This window comes from Chrysemys picta, chromosome 21 (assembly GCF_011386835.1).
Source record: "Chrysemys picta bellii isolate R12L10 chromosome 21, ASM1138683v2, whole genome shotgun sequence".
Classification (NCBI taxonomy): domain Eukaryota; kingdom Metazoa; phylum Chordata; order Testudines; family Emydidae; genus Chrysemys; species Chrysemys picta.
The window spans coordinates 15,490,338-15,511,147 of record NC_088811.1 but is presented as its reverse complement, the minus strand read 5'-3'; the positions used below and the strand labels follow the sequence as shown (position 1 = coordinate 15,511,147).

Genomic DNA, 20,810 nt, shown 5'->3' with positions numbered 1-20,810 from the left:
AATTATTTAAGCTTTTGTCTAACACCACCAGCACCCCACTCTCCTGGATCTTATACAGTGCTCTTCATCCATAGAGCTCAAAATGCTTTACAAAGGAGATCAGTATCATTATCCCCATTTTACAGATAGGGAAACTGAGGCACAAAAAGGGAACATGAATCACCCAAGATCACCCAGCAGGCCAGTGGCTAAGCTGGGACTAGAACCCAGACCTCAGAGTTCTAATCCAGCACTGGCCACGCTGCCTCCCATTACTCTAAGCATCAGGGGGTATCTGTTAGGCTTTAAGGTGCCACCAGACTCCTTGCTATTACTCTAAGCAGTAAATGAAAAGGGTGGCACTCCACAGTTGCTTAGTTCCATCAACACCCTTTATAAACGGTGCTTTCCAACTTCACAGCACCATGCACTGATTTTAGTTAATGTTTGAAATTACCGTACTAAGGAGGCCATAATAAAGTTGGAGGACAGCAGCTGCTGCATTGATTGATGGAACCATGATCTCTGGATAAGCACGTTCATGCGGAGTTGCATTTTGTATTGGGTTGGACGTTGAAGGGACATTAAATGCATATACAAAGCACCGTGATCGGTAACTTCCAGCCCAATGACCCAAGCGACTGATCAGCCCTCACCTCACCGCTGCGAGATGACAGTCGTAATGGACAATGTTGAAATGAGAGACCGTGCTGTATCCCTGCTGCTTTCGGGGCTTGTTCTCAAACTCTTCAAGGGCGACCCGCTTGGTGAAAGTGTAAATACCCAGAACCTTGGTCGGCTGTAACAAACCAAAGCTTTATTAGAGATGAATAAAGTCCTATTTGAATGGTCAAAAAATTGCAGATGAGTCGCTGGCAAACCATGGAAAATTGTGGAAAAGTAATAACGGACCTTATTATTTGTGGTGATAAAGTCCATTATTACTTTTCCGCTATTTTCTGCTGTCGGCTGTCCGGGACTGAGAGTGGGGCAGGGGCCCCCGCTGTCAACTGCCCTGGGCTGACAGCAGAGGCTCCTGCTCTTAGCCCCAGGACAGCCAGGACTCCTACTGTCAGGCCCCCATGGTGGGGCTCCTGCTTTCAAAACTGTGGTGGAAGCTTAATATTGCGGAATCTGCCATTTTTGCAATATTGCAAGTTACGTAGGCCCTTAGAGATGAAATATTGGCACCTGCAAGCATTTAGTGGTTTGCCACTCATTCAAGAGTTAACTGGCCCATATCTATAGGAAGGTATTAGGGTCAAACAAGCTTTTCCCAAGCATCCACTCACCAATTCACGTTTCCTACCTAGGAAGGGGAATCATGGAGACAATTAAGAAGTTAGGACTACATTATAAATTGGAGACAAGCCTCTTGGCAAAACATGCTCCTAGCAGAAGAGATGGGTGCAGATTACATTCTGCTGAGCCTATATCACTCCAGCTAAGAGCAGAGACTTCTAACCTGCACTTTATACTGAAAATAGAAGCAAACCACAGAAGATACGTAACATTAAAATCCATTATTAAGACTTGCACCAAGGTAAGTGAACGACCTAGGTGGGACCCTTCACTAAGGGTTAGCTATGGTTTCAAAGAGTTTTTTGTATTTGCATTTTTTGTACTATTCCCCTCCACGGCACCTGTGCAGGAGGGATTGTTATCAAAGCTGGGTCCTACACGAGATCTTCAGGAGCCTAACTCCTTACTGGAAATAAACATCTCATCCCCTTTTCCTTCAGAATTAGATACACAGGAGCTAAGCTTTGCAGGGACAACCAGCTCAGTTTCATGTAGATGGTGAGGGGAAGCCAGAGAAGAGATTTAACGAGCACCAGCCTCATTGCCAAAGTTCAGCAGAGAACTACTGATCCCAGGAACAAAACCTGAGATCACCTGGCCCTACAGTGTCACAGCATCAAGTCTCTGTCAGGCACCAGGGCGCAGACTGGTGATTTTCCTGATGTCACATGAGGGCTTTCCTGCTGCTGTTCTGCTGTACCTGGAACTTGTATCCTTCCCTGCAGATGCAGCAGGTCAGTCCTGGTTCTTCTATCAGCTCTTCCATCTGTTTGAGGAGTGCAGTCTTTGTCACCACCTGGCCCTTTTCATTAGTCTGAAAGAGAGAACAAGTAAAACATACTAGGAGAATAAAACCAGCGAGGAATTTATATTTGCTGAAGACCAGAGCATCTTAGTTCCTGGAAGCAGAGAACATTGGAACACAGAATGCTGCTCAACTATCACAGGCGTCTGAGCAGAATTGGGAAACTCCCATAATCTTGCTACTGATTCAGTCAGATTTATAATATTTTCGGACCTCAGAGATTTCCTGCAGTTCTATATTACAAAAGGCAACCACCAGCGCATGGAAAGCTGTTATATACTGAACACTAGGTGACAAGATTATGGTCAATGGACTCTTGCAGGCATAACATTGCTATAGTTGGAGCTCCCAAACTGCTAGCATCAGAGAGTGAAAGGATTTCCCACCCTGAGACAAGTAAATGACCTTCCCTCTTCCAAAAGTCATGCAAAGACCATGTGGCTGGAGCTCTGGTCACTCAATATTTGTCTTTCACTTAAAAAAAATTCTTCTGGCATTTTTAGCAAGACAGGAATACGACATCCACCATAGACCATTGGAATCCATTACAGCGGATAGGCATTACCGTCATTCCCAGAGTGCCTAAGGCTTTTTGCCTCATTGCCATAGCCATGCGCTTCTTCTCCGCACGGGTCTCCTTTCGGGCTGCATCGATCTTCTTGTTCACCTCTGGATGTTCCCTTAGTGCCTCCAGCAGGTTCTCCGCTAACGTTCCAATACCTTCGTCACTGGACACTTGCTCCAATTTGTGCAGGTTTGTAATAGAATCTGTACCTATTAGTACCTGTTAGAGATTAAAATATAGCAGCTTCTTCAGGAAAAATGTGAGCAAGACGCAAACTATTTCATCTAACCCAGCCTGCAGCAGTCACTGATTGACTAGTTAGAGCTTTAGGCCACACCAAGTGTTTTAAGGGGAGTAGTTCACTGCAATGCTACAGGCGCCCAAGACTGGTGTCTCACAGTCTTCCACAATGCACCTGTATCATGCCCTAAAACTGCATACCAAGGCTACATATATTGAGTAACCAAGAGCTAAAAGGAGTTTATCATATAAGCTACCGAAGTGAAGCCCATAAAACACCTAGACTATGGGAAACCCATCACAGCCATAGTCTATAGTTCTACCTTGCACTTCAAAGGAACTGGAAAATTTAACAGAAAACAACGATCTTGAGCTAAAGAGAACCAGAGAGTACTTAGTCAGAATCTCTCTACTTCAATGGGCATTAGTTCTTTCCATAGTTCCTTCAATACTTCTTTCCAGACTAATGGATCAACTGGGTATGAGAACAACATTGCTCTCCAAACTCAACCACAGTACTACTATGAAAAGATTGATCTAGCTACAGACACCATATAAGCTCTCAGATACAAGCCAGCCACCTGCTTCCTGATCTGTTTCCAAGACTATCTCCTTACCTGTGTGGCAGGGTGTTGTGTGGCGAGCCCTCGAAGGAGCCTCAGGATGAAAGGAAGTGCTGGACGAGATAAAAATTTCTTCCATATGTCTGCATCCAAACTACACAGAGAAGGCAAAAACGTACAGCAGCTGAAAGATAATCGCCAGCACCGAAAGGTATCTAGCTTCCAGCCAACAGCCAGCTTGCACTACACAGGCTGTTAGGAAAGATGGCCACCTTTCCCTCATCCCCTCCACGCAAACGGATCATAAACTTACAACCAGAAGGGCTACTTTGTTCCCTCCTGTCTGGGCTCAAATATTTAGTTTAAATTTTAGATCTTTATTTATAAAACCTTCATGTGGTAACTGAAATGACATTCACACTCCCTCCTCCACACTGCACACACTATCAGCCAGCTCCTCGTTCAGTTGTTAGCTTCAGGTTTTGTTTTAGGCCCATGAGATGACCCTCAGTGTGAGCGCTCTGTTTTAGGGTGATGGATAAGATTCAGCCGGGAAATGAGGCCAATTGGTGCATCTGAGTAACCAGGCTTAGAGCCGGTAGAGACTTTAGGTCATCTAATCCATACGTGCCACCACTGTAGTTCTGTCCCCTCAAGAGTTCGTTCACCAGGGATTCATCGAGCCTAAATCTTTCCAGGGATGGAAGTCCTAACCCTCCCCTTGGAAGACCATGCCATTTGGTGATGATGAAATGAGATAAGGATACACATGGTTACCACACAACACACCACAAAGTTACCCTTACTTCTTTGCACTGGGAATATGCTTTTTCATGTAGTCGAGTGCATTCTGGGTAATCCCTTTCTGGAGGATGAGATCTTTCAGCTGATGCCCATTGCTGTTATTCTTTATGCCAGCTGCTATTTTACAGAAACAGTCCAGGAAAACTTTATCATCTCCACTGTGTTCCTCATCGTACCTGAGTGAGGAGAGGAAACAGCAGTGAATTCAGGCCTCTCCCCTAAGGATCCAGCAGATATACTGGTTCACTCTGCAGATCAACAAACACACATCAGCCCAGATAAGCTCTCCAGAACTCCCACCCGCCGACCAGACTCCTCTTCTCCTGCAAATATCCATTCGACTAACGGGAGCATCAAGGATGCTGATTTATTAAGAATTTTAATTTAATTGGTGCTCTTTGCTGATGTCACAGAACGTACTTGTCAAAGTTACAGTAGGGCTTGAATCGATCAACCAGGATCTGCATTTTCTCCATTTCCCCAAAGGACAGATAAGGGATGATGCGTAACAGGCCTTGCAAAACACTGGGATTGGAGCGGACAAAAGTGCTGTTAATCTGATCCAGCAGCATTACCAGCTGATCCTTGTCACCAGTAAGGAGGAGGTTACCCTGCAAAAAGGAGAATGATTTATGTTCAGGATTAATCTATAGGCTTCAGGAAAATCCTCCTATTCCAGTGGTTTACTGACTGTTCCCTATCCAGAGGAAATCAGAGCTTCTGGATCTCAGTAAGACAGCGTGATAAAGAACAAAGACAGCAACAGTAGAAGTCTCGTGGTCACGGAGAAGCTGCATTTTTAGCACATTTCCAGGTGTCTAATGGAACAGCTGTATCAACCCATCTAATCAATACCTGGCTTTCGGCAACTGCTGTTAAAATGTTTTCGGGTCGAAACAATCTAACCTAGCCCAGAAGAGGTCTGACTCAAGCAATAGTAGTTCCAACAGAGCCACTGGGCTAATGGTACCCTCAGGAGAGGGAGAGAAGCCCCATTTCTCAGTGTTTCTGGTGTAACCACATAGTTCACATTGCCAGTTATTCAGAAAACCAAGTGTGGTTTCAGAGTTCATAAAAAGGCACTCTAAAGGACAAAGCAGATTCACCTCTTTCCATGTTAGCTGATCCAGCCACTCTGAGCCAACACACCCCTACAATGCAAAAGAGTTTGGTAGGACTCTTGCAACGCTTTTGGTTCAATGTTGCTCTTCCTCCTTCTGTCCCCAACACAATCTTTTACAAAGGCTGAATCTGCCAAGTACTGTCGTGTCTGATGGCACGGCTTAGACTCCTTGTACAGACCGTGGAAGGTCTGGACCACTGAACAAGACATTTACAAGCCTTGGATGCCAGTCAGTATTTCCCTCTCCATGGCACCCAGCATAAACACTCACCTTGTCCTCACTCAGTGGTTCTGCATTAGACTCATCCAATATGATCTCCATGATGCTAAGTACCTGCTCCGCCACCGCTGCTCCTCCACTGTCCTTGCTCTCCTGCTCAGCTACCAGGGCCTGCACCGAAGATGACATTAGTCACTACAGCACCAACTGCTATCACTAATAGATGACAGAGGGAAAATAGGGCTGATAGTCCTTAGCTTAGACCAGCACAGAGAGGATATTTAAGCTCTCTTTTGGTTGCTATGAGGCAAGTATGACTGAAATTTTGGGTATCTTAAATATAACTGAGCAGATGAAAATTTTTCAGAAGTCCTGTTAAATTTGTGCAAGAGGATCCTATTCATTACTGAGGAAGGACACGAATGTGATGTCAGCTAAGGTGTGGATAAAAAGGTTGTGTTACCTGGAACGCTACTCTCCAGATAACTCGGCTAATCACCTAAAGGTATGGTCTCCATACTAACTCCGAATTTGTGTTCTTGATGCCACCATCAAACTACACTGATGGCTTTGGGCATGATTTACCATCCAGCAAAAGGTGAGCCAAGGGTACCAAAATCCACTGTAGGCTAGAATTCCTCCTTACCAAATTCAGAGTTCCCAGCATGACATTCAAAGTGTTCATCTCAGGTTTGACCAGTTGCTGACGGTTCACTTTCACTTTCACACAGTAGCTGAACAGTTTTAGCAGCACCTTCAAAGAAACAGAGACTGTAACCTACAAGATATCCATGAAAGGGCTGGCAGGATGTAAGCGAACTTAAAAGCTCCGAACAATCTAGTTAACTTTCCAAAATCCCTTGGAAAGCACAAGATGTGACCTCTCCAAAAACATTAACCCCAAGAAGAAGATTGTGATTTTCCAGTAAGATTCTCTAATATATAAAACAGTCATGCTAACAACCTGGGGTCTGATCCTGCAAACTGCTCAGTGCCCTCAACTCCCACAGACTTCAAAGGCTTATTCCGAAGAAGTGTTAACAGAGGGGATTAAAAGGGGACAAGGAGAAAGAAGGAAACTGCTATAATTTTACTAGACATGGATTAGTGAATTTAAACTCTGCTGCAATATGTGAGCTGCTGTACAGGACTGCAGTTGGTAGGCAGCTATTCTAAAAGAGGGAGCTTTCTTGACTGCTTGTGGATTTACTCTACCACACACAGTCTCTTCGCCATGCTCAGACTCACTGTCAAGAGATGTCGGCCTTGTTTGAAATCCTTGATTCCAGTCAGTCGGTTCAGCATACACTCCAGACCTCCACACTGCGCCATCACACCGGCCATTTTATAAACCTCTTCCTCATCCTCCTCTTCATCTACAGGAAAGAAAGACTATGACAGAAGGGAGGCAGCGACAGCAACAGGACTATACAACTTCCCATAAGGAGAGAGGCATTGAAGTAAAAATGGAGATTAAGCTACAATTGCCAATGCCAGCTACGGTCAAAGTTAAGCAGCTGGGCCAAATCGGAGAAAAATAACCATGAGCAAAAATATTAAAGAAGGATTTTGACACACAAGTTCCTTCCATGTCTAACATGAAGTCTAAAGCTCTAAAGTGCTGCTGGCCGCAAGCTCCGGTGTACCAACTAACTTCAGAACTGAAGGTCAATATAAACAGTTGCTCTAATCTCAGAGACGTCTGAAGTCAGAGAAAAGATGGTCTTGTCATTAAAGCACTGGACTGAGTTTGATTCCAAACAGTGCCACAAATTTCCTGAGAGATCTTGGGCAAATTGCTTAATCTCTCTGCATCTCTATAAAATGGAAATGATACTTTCTGAACTCAGAGGGGGATTGTGAGGATAAATTCATTCATGTTTATGTCGTGCTCAGGTACTACAATGAGGGGGGCTATATAATTATCCACACTGATATTATAAGATAGTGTTGATTATTTAATCTATTCCTGGCACAGGAGGTAAATATAGCAAAAGAATTGTTTGTCAGTCAAATATAAGCTCAGTGCTGTAAAGTTAATGGTGCCATACTTCCGTAGTGAGCCCCACACTCCAAATCTATTCCAGTTTCTAAGGAATAAATGCCTTACCTGTAGTGGAGTCCAGAGACTCAATGAATTCTTCAGTCGCATCTCCTAGCAACCCTCGCATGCGGTAAATGATCCTCATTGGCTCCCCCTGGGGAGAAGAATTAGACAAGTGTCATGTTTGCTATGCTGGTGTCTCTGAAAATGCCCAGTAGTCCAATGATGTTTCCTTTAGAGGGGATGACAGACATTTAAGCCTCAGTTTCCTTTCACCCCAAAGCAGAAGGTAATGCAGGGAAATTTTTTGCAATGGCTCATTTCTCCACTTTTTATCTTTCTAGAGTCTCTCCAAAACCCCATCCTCATCAAACCCCACTAAACCATCATTTAGTCTAGTCTGTTTCCTAACAAGGCCCATTACCAAATTGTGTGTCTAATTAACAGTTCCCCCTCTTACATCACCTGCCTTCATGACAGATTCCTTTAGTAATAGGCTGCACTGTGGTATCACATCAGTGAAAGACATAGCCAAGAAGGGGGGGGGGGGGATGAGACATGTATGTCCTCAGAGAGGGTACCTGCTCTATAATCAATCTTCTCAGCTGATTCCATGGCACAACCCTGGAAAAGACTGGTAAATAAATTGGATGGGATGTTGCCCAATAAATCAGGGAGAAAGAGAGGCTAATTGGACTGGTGTTTTTAAACAGACAAGTCTCCCAGCAATGGGAAATGAAGGAGAAAAGAGTAAATGGCATTTTGATGAGCTTTAAGTAAAAAAGGGTATTGGGAAGTGTGCAAACACCATAAAGGACTAGCTGTCCCCTTCCTGCGGGAAGCGAGTCAGGTAGCAGGATGCATTTCCAGCCAGAAACACTGGCTGAGCGTGTATCACCGAACTTATCATTTTAACACTATAGGTCTGAATACAAAAAAGGAAAAAAAACGTAGCTTTGGGAACAGGAGACCTTGAGAGAAAAAACCTGTCAGAGAGCGCACTAAGCCTAATGTGGAATAAGCAGTGCTTAATGTCATAGCAAATACATAAGCACAGGGAAAGCCCTGGGGGAAGATCTGCTCAAAGGCCATGCTAGAGACCAGCAATTAACACCACAGGGGCCCTGGTAAAATGGCAGATGAACAAAAAAAGCTAGTGAGAGAGACAAGGGAAACAAAACAGGCCTGAGGTTAGCTTCTTGTGAGCCTGTCTATTTCCTAGGGAACGCAAGATGGAGCTCCAGAAGTGCTTTGGAGCGATGCACACAAAGGAAGACAGATGAAAGCTGTTAGTGACAGTAATGCTGAACAAACTCAGACTTTCACATCCAGCAGTGCATCCTGGGAAAGCAATACACTGGCTACAGAAGAACATCGCACACAAACAGCACTTCCGAATGCTGACTACATAAAAGGGGTCTGAGGGGAGCACATGGAATATTCAGCCTTGCTTTTTTGGGCAGCTCACATGCACCATGAAGACCAGAACTCACTTCCCCAACCGGTGCTGCTGCTTAATGGAAAAAGGTGACTATCAACTAGCTTCAGGCTTGATTTTGCACCACAAAGGTTTTTACTCACAAGCCTGATCAGAGGTGCTGCCCCAAATGAACAGCACTAGACTGCATATGAGCTAGGCACTGGCATTATTTCAAAGAAAACAGGATTTATTTGAATCTGTGAAATGAAACACTGAGATCAGAAAGTGAAAACGGCCAGTCAAGTTTTCTTGTCCGAGGTGAGCAAGATGCAAAGAGTAAACTGGGCATAAACAAGAAATAGAAAATAAGATTTAAAAAAACCCTCCGTCAGCCTTAATCATCTCCAGTGCTATTAGCAGGAGCGGTAAGGCACACATTTTCTGCATGCAAGATGTACACTGACAGCTTCCTTTTTAGTGCTATCCACTAAACTAAACCCTCACAAACAAGGCAGACACCTCTCGACAGGTGCCCAAGGTGTCACAGTAGGCTGACTGCAGAGTGGAAATAGAACAAACTCCTTCCTGCTGTGACAGCTTGGGTAAGTCCCTTAAACTCATTGTCTTTTTTCTGCAGAACTAAAATGGGGCAATACCTACCATCACCTCAAAGACACATTGTAAGGATTAATGTCTTAAGTTCTTGGAGATCCTTAAATGAAAGGCACGAGCAGTATAAAATACTATTGATATCAGATACTCTTTCTCCACAGACATTGAAATGCAGAATAATAGAGCAATCTGGTGTCCCAGGCGATCCACATATCAAGCTGCCACATGCAGATGGAGTGTGAAGTGAAAGGCAGGGACATAAAAATGCAGCTGTTTTTTAACGGAAGGGTCAGAAGAGTCCTTGTCTGAGAAGCCAGCTCAGATTTCTGCAAATGCATAAGCACAACACAGTCACTATTCTTAGCTGAGTCAGTGTTATGTGCTTCTAAGCCACCAGCATTGCAGGGATGAGTAACAGAGGCGCTTTCCAGTTCCCAAATGAGTGCATGGAGAGATCTTGAGCAACGAGGCACCAGCGGCAAAAGCCGACCCCATCTGGTATGGTTTTAAAACACAGAGCAGGGGGCCACAAGCACATACCTCATTGGTGGGGCACCAGACCTTCTTGTAGACCTCAGCCACAGGAAGATCCAAGCTGATGATCTTATTGTTCACCAGAAGCTGAAAGGGGGGAAATAAAAAATCTGAGCACAAGCTCACACCACATCACTGATGCTGATCACCAGCCTGACCAGAAACCTGCCCCCATGTTTCTCAGCACGTGGTCAGCAGTTGTGCATTCTCACCTCCATTCCACTGTCATCCTCTAATAGAGCCACCAGGTCGCAGTCCTGACAGATTTTGTTCTTGATGTCCCTCATGAGCGGCCCAATGCCAGGCTCATTACTGCTGTAGGGGTTCCCTGGCATCCTTCCCTGCAAGAAATCTTCCTGCTGGGGATCTTTCTCCAGTGTTACAAAGAACTCAGTCACTTCATTTTCTTCCTTAAGAGCAAAAGCAAAGGGAGAGTGGGTGAAATTTCCCTAAACATGTCTCTCATCCTCATAACCATTACCAGGATTTTCTCTAAGACAGTAGAATCACTAGCTCCCCCTGCTGTACCTACAGACCTCAGAGGAGACCTGATAATACCAGATCATCTTCTGTAAGCAAATTCCTCACTGCACACTAAGGCCAAGCCTCAGGCTTCTCACCTGCTCAGCAATGGCACAGGAACCCAGCACTGGTATGAGGTCCCAGAATGGGGACAGCACATTAGTACAATTCTACACTGGTTAACGTCAAACCAAAAATCAGTGGAGTCAGCACAGCGTTGGGATCTGTTCTGCTGAAGTGTAAACAACTACTTTGACAAGCTTGTTTCATTCTGAGGACATATACAAGACCTGCAAATGACTGCAGGTGTCTGCTCACTTACTGGATAGATAATACTGCAAAGTCTCTCAAAGATGAAGACAGGAGTCCTATAGTCATCAAGGCTGTAGCGTTTAGCAGTTTCAATACACACTGCCATAAATGCCTTTGTTTCAGATTCTGTGCCTGCAAAGAGAAGGGAGTGTTTCATATTAATCTAACTTTTTAGTGGGCTCCTTTTAGCCCAAGACATACATCACCTCCTCTTTAAGTACGTAGCACATTTCAAGGCTACCTCTCTTCTGAAAAGTATCTGTTTAACATAGCCGGGGAAATCGCTATGGGTTCATGGTAACCAGGAACACTAGCACACTCTTTGCACACTAGCGCCACAAGAAAATGATCCTTTCATAACAAAGCATGAAATTCCTGGGAACTAATAAAGGTCTCTTCCAGGCATTTTCTTTAAAGTTTCCCTTTGGCCAGGAATGGCAAGGGGTTCTACTTGCTAGGTTTATTACATGATGAAGGGAGGGAGGCGAGAGAACCATTGACCTACATTAGTGTTTGTAATCCCATGGCTAGTATATATCATGCCATAGTTTTGAAATGTTGTACGATGTGCTTTAAAACCAACATGATGTGGTGGCCAAAGTCATGAAAATCCCTGTTGTGGGGTCCTTGAAGTTGTTCCTTTGTGGGGCTGCACTACAGGTCTTGTCTTCTCAGGTGACCTATAGTCAGGATTCCTGGAACCCAGTTGTCTCTACCTGTCGTCATATCCTCCAGCATCTCCAGCAGCATGTCCTGGGTCTCATCAATTAGCTTCGTTCTCTGCACTACCAGCTTCCTCAGGCAGAGATAGCCATTCAGGACTGTGCCCACCAGACGGCTCTTGAAGTGTCGTTTGATGGACTCCACTTCCACAAAGGAAGAGAGAAGCCCTATGAAAACAGGAGAGATTCAGGAACCATGAGACTCTATTTGCTTTGTTAGCTATGTATTACACATGGCCAGCAAATCTAGAACTATCCTGCGAAGGGAACAAGAAAATGAAATGTCCTGCAGTGACTCCTGATATCCAGTCTGTTACTTACCCAACCTACTCCTATATAAGCTAAAAGATTTAGGGTGAAAAGACGGGCCCATTTTTGGGATGGGGATGGCTTGTACGCTAGACCAAATATGATCAAAGAAGAGGAGAGGAATGGGAGCAATCAATCTCCCAAGTGTGGGGCTTATAACATCCTCACTGAACTCCACTTGTGGGATTGGGGGCTCTTTTCTCCAGCCTAGGGAGTGTCTCTGAGGAGGGACTGGCAGTTCCACAGTGGCTCTTTTCTCTTGGCTACTCCCCTGGCCTCTTATGTTTAAGCCAACTCTGATGATATGCAGGTGAATGACTTTACTATACTAATACTTACACCTACATTAGGGAACAGTTTGAAACCGCTACATGCTTTTGAAATGCAGTGAACCATGCTGCAAATCTTAATATGTGACCATTATATGGGGGTGCAACTAGGTACCTGTGAGGCTCTTCAAGGCATATCCCTGCTGCAGGTCAGTGCTGAGCGTGGCTTCCTCCAGGGCAAGTAAACGAGCTATTTCCTAAAAAGGACAAACACCATCTACATGACAAGGCAGCAAAGCAAACTACAGGTGCCAGGAATGACTGGCTGATGCATGCTCGGCAGACTCAAAGCAAAAACACCATGTTTCTAATGGACACAGCAGAGGACTGGGGCTGGCTATGTAAAAGCCAGAACTGCAGAACAAAGTAAGAAGACAATCTGTCCACTGGTGCCCAAGCTGTATTCCTATTCTCATCCACTTACTCATCTCATTTCTATTACACATCTCTCTGTTGGTCAATCATCGCATCGCCATTGCTCAATACGAATGATGTGATGTCAGGATGCACATGGTATGCTCCGTTGCACAGCAGGGGCATTGTACATAACTGTGCCTGTAACATTTTATTCAGCCTCTTCAGGTTCCGGTAGGGTTTGCTGTGGGCTAGGATTGGATTTCACTGCAATAAACTTGAGTATCAAGGGCTTCTGAAACCCAACGACTTGCAAACTGTAACGTAAAAACATTCCCTCCAAACAGCCCATAGTTCATGCTGGAGGAACTGGAGCAGACCTAATGCTTCTGCTCTGCGGTCACTATTTGCTCTCTGAGCCCGCGCAGTCCGTCAGCCAGGACATGGTGTTTGGGCACAGAGCTGCTGCCGAGTCAACGGACCAGACAGTTTTGCTCCTTGGCACAGCTGCCTGTGGAATACTTAAATAAAGGGAAGTGGCCAGCTCACATCAAGGCAGCTGGGGTTAAGAATTACTATAAGCCATTGCTGCCCATAGTGATGGGCGTCAGCTCAGAAATACCAACTTTATACAACTGATCCCACGGGGAGGAAAGAGAAATTCGGAATCATGCACAAAAGCAAACGGGTGCAGCTCTTAGAGCGCAGAAACCAGGCGAGGAGACTGACATTGTAGGGCTTGAGGGGAGCTGCAAGGTTCACAGGTGCCGACTTCCCCGCTTTCTCCTGGGTGCTCGACCCCGCCCTCTGCCCCTGCCCCCACTCCACCCCTTCCATGCAGCCCCGCCCCTGTCCCGCCTCCTCCCACCCCACCCCCATTCCAACCCCTTCCCCAAAGTCCCTGCCCCAACTCCGCCCCTCCCTGCCCTATTCCAACTCCTTCCCCAAATAGCCATCCCAGCCCCGCCTCCTCCCCTGAGCATGACACATTCCCGCTCCTCCCCCTCCCTCCCAGCACGCTGCCAAACAGCTGTTTGGTGGCAGCTGGGGGGGAAGCGCGGGGAGGTAGGCGGAGGAGCGGGAATGCAATGCGTTTGGGGGGAGAGGAGGAGGTGGTGGGGTGGGGGATGAGGGGAGCTTGGCTGCTAGTGGGTGCAGAGCACCCACTAATTTTTCCCTGTGGGTATTCCAGCCCCGGAGCACCCACGGAGTTGGCGCCTACGGCAAGGTTGGCACCAGCTTCCTCGTACTATTACTTTGCTTCCTTCTTACAGATCTGTACCTTAGTGATGAGGTTGCCGACGTAGGGCAGAACGCCTCTTGCTGCCAGGTACACCTTCCAGTGGGCGGGCTTGATGAGTTTCTGATACAAAGCCAGGTACTCGGCAGCACACTCTCCAGCAATGCTCAGCTCATCCAAGTAGCTAACGCAGGGAAACAGAAGTTAACTGCTTCCTAGTGACAAGAAGCACTCAGAACTTAAGGATGGTGCAGCAATATGAGTCGGCAATGTGACGTGGCCGTGAAAAAAAGCTAATGCGGTCTTGGGATGCATTAGGCGAGGTATATCTAGTAGGGATAAGGAGGTGCTGCTTCCGTTATACAAGGCACTGGTGAAACCTCATTTGGAGTACTGTGTGCAGTTCTGGTCTCCCATGTTTAAAAAGGATGAACTCAAACTGGAACGGGTGCAGAGAAGGGCCACTAGGATGATCCGAGGAATGGAAAACCTGTCGTATGAAAGGAGACTCGAGGAACTCTGTTTGTTTACAAAGGCTGAGGGGGGATATGATTGCTCTCTTTAAATATATCAGAGGGATAAATACAAGGGAGGGAGAGGAATTATTTCAGCTCAGTACTAATGTGGACACAAGAACGAATGGATATAAACTGGCCGTGGGGAAATTTAGGCTTGAAATTAGACGAAGGTTTCTAACCATCAGAGGGGTGAAATTTTGGAACAGCCTTCCGAGGGAAACAGTGGGGGCGAAAGACCTCTCTGGCTTTAATATTAAGCTAGATAAGTTCATGGAGGGAATGGTTTGATGAGATAACGTGATTTTAGTCAATTAGTCAATAACGTGCCATCGTTGGTAAATAGTATCAATGGTCAATGAGGGTCTGGCTGGAGAATCTTGCCTGCATGCTTGGGGTTCTACTGATCGCCATATTTGGGGTCGGGAAGGAATTTTCCTCCAGGGTAGATTGGCAGAGGCCCTGGAGGTTTTTCGCCTTCCTCCGCAGCATGGGGCAAGGGTCGCTAGCTGGAGGATTCTCTGCGACTTGAAGTCTTTAAATCACGATCTGGGGACTTCAACAGCTGAGTTAAGGGAAAGTGGGTGGGTCAGCTTTTGTGGCCTGCATCATGCGGGAGGTCAGACTAGATGATCATAATGGTCCCTTCTGACCTTAAAGTCTATGAGTCTATGAACCTGGGAAATAGCTATAATTTTTTTTTATAAATATGGTGCATGCCTTTGAGTGTTTATGATGGATTACTTGCCAGGGAGTTAGCTCAAAAGGGGCTGTTACAGGAACCAAATAAGAATGGTAAAACAATGGCCAATAAATACTCCAAACAATAGCCAGTTTTATAGCTGTGAAGAAGCAATTCGTGGGGAGGGATAGCTCAGTGGTTTGAGCATTGGCCTGCTAAACCCAGGATTGAGAGTTCAATCCCTGAGGGGGCCACTTGGGGATCTGGGGCAAAATCAGTACTTGGTCCTGCTAGTGAAGGCAGGGGGCTGGATTCGATGACCTTTCAAATTCCCTTCCAGTTCTAGGAGATGGGATATCTCCATTAATTATAAAAAAAAAGAAAAAAAGAAAAATTATAATTATAACTCCTTAACTCCAGCCCTGGGGACAGAGCTGTTTTGCCAAGGCTGGGAAGAGAGAGATCAAAGGGAACACCAAACCATTAGAGGACCAGAAAAGGTTGGTGCTTGAGTGGACAGAGAGGCTGCCCAGAGAGTGTCAGTGGAAGCTGACAGGCTGGCAAAGGAACACACAGATAGAGAGAGCATGCTGTGAGCAGGATGGTCTGTTTGTCCCAGAGATCGGGATTAGCTGACTGGAACTTACAAAACCTGGCAAGGATCAATTACGGCGCAAGGCTTATCAATTTTACCCATTGCCCTGTGCACATTGTACCTCTGGGGGAAAAGAACAAATAATGCTTTGTTTTGAAGACTGTTTCTAAGTCATTTTTATCAATGTCCCAGTCACAGACCCTAGGAATGAAAGGGCTTACAGGTGTCCAACGCAGCTGAGCTGGTCACATTAACCTGGATGGGGAATGGCCCAGAGGACCCAGACTGAGAGTGGCTGGATTATGTGGTTCCACCCACAGCGAGGATCAGGAAGCTAGGCCTGTCACCTAAGGGGTGCAGCACTTGAGAGGAACTGAAAGGGATCTCAGGCATGGTTCACCTTGTAACTGTGATAGATGGTAGGGAAACAAGGTAGGAGAAGAGCTGTAAGGAGGTTGCCTTTCCCCATTTGTGCTTTTTCTCCCCAATACCAGTTCTATCAGTGTTAAGTGCTGCTCCTGTAAAGCAGTAAATGCCCAGGGGAGCCGTACTCTAGCAATTGTAGTGTGAATTCTTAAAGGAGTGATGTGCAAGTTTTAGTGGGGATCAGAGAAATCAAATGATGTGATTCACTCTGGCGCTACAAAGCTAAGCACCTTATGAGATACCTGGTTAGGAGATCGAGGACCTGCTGCTTCCGGCTGGGGATGGTAGCCAGAGCTTCCACAATAGTGCATGCAGCCTGCCTGGCAGCTTGGGTTGCAGGAGTAAACAGTACCTAAGGGGGGGAAATTAAAACACATGATGTCACTGGATGTGGATAGGTAAACCAGTGACAGTCACTAAAATGAGACCAACATGGGGGCAACTGGTGGCCTGGCAGTAGTGCTCTGTATTGCCATGCCAGAGACCTAGAGATTGTCGACATGGACACTTACTTCGCAGCAAGCTGTGGTGTAAAAATCTACACGGTTTCAAAGCAGGGTAGCTCAAAGCGCACTAGAGAACTTCTGGTGCGTGGCAGCAGCAGCCACATGGACACTTCGTGTGTAGCAGGCTGGTACAGAGTAGATTTGCACCCCAGCTTGCTGGGAACTAAGCGTTTTTGCAGACAAGCCTTTAGATGTGATTGGACAGGACAAAGTCAGTGGTGATCACAAGGTCACTCAAAAGGTCCAGAGAGTTTTAAAAGAAGGCAGAAAGCTGGGAGTTATGTTTTTAAATGGCATTTCCATGGACCCAGCCCTAGGGGAGGTTGTGTGTGCCAGTCAGTCAGTAGGGGTATAAAGACCATCCCACTCTTTCAGTCAGCAGGAAGGGCAATGTAGAGACCTTGTCCTGTCCCAGCTCCAACTGGTTCCTGCCCTTCCTGCTCATTCTTGAAAGCTTTCCCCTTAATCCCAACCTGCTATAAGGACTCCTTTAAAGGGGCAACACCCCTTTTCTTTCAGCTATCCGACAAGGACCCCATGCGCATAAAAGTTGCAGTGGGCACAGCGTCTCCAAACCACAGCTCCTTTGACACCTCATGGTTTGCTTGAAGAGACACTACCAACAACCAGTTGTAGAGCTGGGAAATAAAAACCATCAATGATTGAGAATGCTACAATTCTTGGGTGGTGCACTGGATGCCTCCAGGATGTTTACCTGTCGCAACCAGTTGTTATGTCCCAGTTTGAGATCCAGAGGGCAGGTTCTCTTCCCATGTCGGCTCATGAACTGTTTCCATTTCCAAACATACTTTTCTGACAAGTAGAGCTGGCGAAGCTCAGTTCTGCTGGGAGCTTTCCCATTGGCTTCTGTGCCTACAATATCAACACAGCTTAAGGGAACGGTCAGCTCCCATTCCCTATGAACACACCTTGTGCAGAGGAGCTCTAAGAGTTCCCTTTCCCTGTGAATACAACCCCCTGCTTTAAGGAAATAGAGGATTCCATGTAGCTCTTTTTTTTTTTCCTGCTGGAACTCTCCAAACCCCTCTAGGAGCACCGGGAATCCTCCTGTGCTCCCTTCCGCTGCCATTTTCAAACCTCCACTGGGCCAACCTTCCTTCTGGCCAAGAAATGCAACACATGACTTCCTTGGGTACTGCTCTCGAGTTGGCTGTGAGGATTGCTGTAGTACTTCCCTCCTGATGTTCCCAGAGAATATGCCCACTGCCTCTGCAGCACTGCTGTGTCAGGTCTGAAGGAGTCCGGAACTCCAATTCCTCTCATGCTACTGCAATGTGCTGACACCAAGGCACAGAGTTGGCCCTTTAAGTACCCAAGTTGCATTAATGTATTATTTCTATAGTACATAGGTGTGCATAGCACTTTATACCCAAATCAATAAAGAGGCATGAATCCTCCAAGTGAGAGTAAAGAAGATCCATACACTAGGTGAGTCCTGCATATTATAATCATACTGTACAGTGATAATCACATTGGTAAACTGGGAACTGCTCAGCCCATGAGCCTTGAGATTTTATAATTTATATTACGAAGGGATGGAGTTTTCAGAATTAATGATGTACAGACAATTATTCATCACAACAGCCCTATAAGGGAGGTGGTAGCAACCAATTCTATAGACGGCCTACTGAGGCAGATATAGATTAAGTGCCTAGTCCAAGGCCACAAAGTTAGTCAGTGGCAGAGCCTGAAGTAGCACTCAGTCCTGGGGGCCCAACCCTGTATTCCCACCATTAGACCATATGGCCTCCAATGTCTGATTTTATTCCAAGAACTCCCTCGGCCACAGGGGTCGAGCCACAGGCCTAGCAGCTCCTCAGAGATGGCAGCGCTGAGTCTGCCCATTCTGCAGCTGAAGAAGAAGTGCAGAGATTATATCAGTTGTGAACAAGAGGGAAGGAGACAGGCAGCAGCTTTAGGACCCGCTAACTAGGTCAGCGCTCAAACCTGGACACATACAAATGTACTTTGCACAATTTCACTCCCTTTAGAAAAGATAAGTAAAAGGACAGGACTCTACCTCTAGCAGGGAGGCACTTTTTCCAGGCCTCATATGATGCTTTGGGGTCCCTCTTGAGCCAGAGCTGAGCCTGGGCATGGATCTCATTGCTGTAAGGTTTAACAGTGGTGAGAGCATCGACTGGGATGTCCTAGGAAGCAAAGGGAAAGCCTCAAGTCTGTAAAAAGCAACAGAGGGTCCTGTGGCACCTTTAAGACTAACAGAAAGTCTGCGACAGCCTCAAAAAGCAAATTTTGTTCCCGAGACAAACGATTCCTATGGCAGAACAATCAGACATGCCTGCACAATGGACAGGTAAACAGAGCTCTCCACAGAAGGAGAGGCAACTATACCAGCAAGGTTTGTTCTATGTAATCAGAACACTAGTTTCAATTATGTAAGTTTAGACCACTTTACTTCAGTGCAAATGATACTGAGCTATCCGTGTACATCCCCTGCTTTTTGTCCGTGACACTGATGACCTATCATTTAAATGGGGATGCTTTATTCTAATATAAAAGGTTGATACTACTATGGAGTTCCATATCCCACGTCTGACATCGGACAATCCAAGTCAGACACCAGCGTCGTGACACATGCACCAGTTGTGTATGGGTCACACAGAGAACTTGATCAATTTTTTGTCAAAACTTGTTAGAGCTCTATATGTACAAATGTTCGGTTGAGAATCATCAATAGATGTACTTGCTTCAAAAAAGCTAGGTAAGGTCCTGTAAGAACCTGTATAAAGTAACAGTCATTGCCTTGATGGCCCTCTTTCTATGCATCTTAAAGCTGTGCAGGAGAAAGTGGACAGACCCTTAGATATATCCACCCGCCACTGGATTCCAATGCATGTGGCCTTGTGCTTCTAGAGCAGCAGTGACCAGGAACTGGAAACACATACATATGGTATTTTTTTCCTGACACACTACTGTGTCTCAGATTTCAGTCTCTTTGCTCAGTCCAAAGTGTCAAGGGAGGTACCTTGTTTTTCTTGCTGGTTGGAGCAGGCGGTTTGATCAGTTTTTGTAGAATTCGCAGACACATTAGGGTGATGTTCTCAACAACCACAGGAGTTTTAATGTTCACTGCCATCAAGAAGAGGCTGAGAGCTGAAAGGAGGACACAGGGATTAATGCCGTTAATGAGTATGCAGTAAGGCTAAGGGTATGTCTACACTAACTGCCAGATTGGTGGGCAGCGATCAATCCAGCAGGGATCGATTTATTGCGTCTAGTCTAGAAGAGGTACTATTGCCATACACACAAATCAAGAGTCTTCAACAGAAGGCAAGATCTCATATCCTGGGTTGATCTATCACATTCTAATGGAGAGAAATGTGCCCGTGATAGGGAAAAGATCCCACTTCCCATTGCCTCTAGTTCTACCCTCTCCATGTTCTCCTCCCAGCACTCCTGTTGTATATACTGCCCCCATAAAGCCTACAGCTGACTCCCCCACCACTGACCCCAGTTACCAGCTCATCTGTGCTAGGATTACTACACTGTATCAGGAATTTCCCATTTCCACAGACACCTAACTCATGCTTTTTAAATTAAACTCCCTTACTAGTTGTTTGAACGTACCACAGCGCAGACGCAGCTCCCAGCAGCTATCTTCCTTAGAGATGGAATCTGTTAGCAGTAACATTTCATACTGGAGGCTGCTAGCCTGCAACGGAAAAACGTACAAAGCTTTACGAAGGCTTGGGGACAGAGTACAGTCCTTGCTGCTTCTTCAATATCTGGAAGCTGGGGTTCAAGGTACATTAATTCTGGTGATCTCAACTCAAAGCCTCTATCTGAGGTGACTGGTAACCTGTTTGAGAGAGGCCCAGGATGGAGTGCTAAAAGTGAGGACTGAGATGTATTGGCAGTGTTGAGCAGGGAAGCTAGCCCACCATCACGTCGTGTGATGCTTGACTCCAGCCTGTGCCACAGTGCCTACCAAGACAGAAATGCCCTCTTGACTACGGATTGATTGGAAACACCACTTTACAGAAATCAGTTATTAGAATCAAAAGGCCACTGGAGAGGGGCAGGGGAGAAAGAAGAGAAATAGTAA

General features: G+C 45.9%; 1 protein-coding gene across 5 annotated transcripts in view; it reads right to left on the bottom strand.

Moving 5' to 3' along the window:
• Positions 1-20,810, bottom strand: part of UBR4 (ubiquitin protein ligase E3 component n-recognin 4) — a 117,548-nt gene that overhangs the window by 13,133 nt on the left and 83,605 nt on the right. For all 5 annotated transcript variants that reach the window (XM_008167310.4, XM_008167312.4, XM_008167311.4 and 2 more), the window contains 21 exons: positions 20,333-20,417; positions 19,731-19,858; positions 18,765-18,894; positions 17,439-17,596; positions 16,460-16,569; positions 14,042-14,183; positions 12,521-12,602; positions 11,762-11,935; positions 11,056-11,177; positions 10,424-10,621; positions 10,218-10,298; positions 7,712-7,799; positions 6,850-6,977; positions 6,248-6,355; positions 5,653-5,772; positions 4,679-4,869; positions 4,261-4,434; positions 3,509-3,608; positions 2,652-2,870; positions 1,982-2,095; positions 636-778 (listed from right to left, as the gene is read on the bottom strand). In XM_008167310.4, coding sequence (XP_008165532.2) covers positions 636-778; positions 1,982-2,095; positions 2,652-2,870; positions 3,509-3,608; positions 4,261-4,434; positions 4,679-4,869; positions 5,653-5,772; positions 6,248-6,355; positions 6,850-6,977; positions 7,712-7,799; positions 10,218-10,298; positions 10,424-10,621; positions 11,056-11,177; positions 11,762-11,935; positions 12,521-12,602; positions 14,042-14,183; positions 16,460-16,569; positions 17,439-17,596; positions 18,765-18,894; positions 19,731-19,858; positions 20,333-20,417 — 2,795 coding nt within the window. The remainder of the gene's footprint in view (positions 1-635; positions 779-1,981; positions 2,096-2,651; positions 2,871-3,508; positions 3,609-4,260; positions 4,435-4,678; positions 4,870-5,652; positions 5,773-6,247; positions 6,356-6,849; positions 6,978-7,711; positions 7,800-10,217; positions 10,299-10,423; positions 10,622-11,055; positions 11,178-11,761; positions 11,936-12,520; positions 12,603-14,041; positions 14,184-16,459; positions 16,570-17,438; positions 17,597-18,764; positions 18,895-19,730; positions 19,859-20,332; positions 20,418-20,810) is intronic.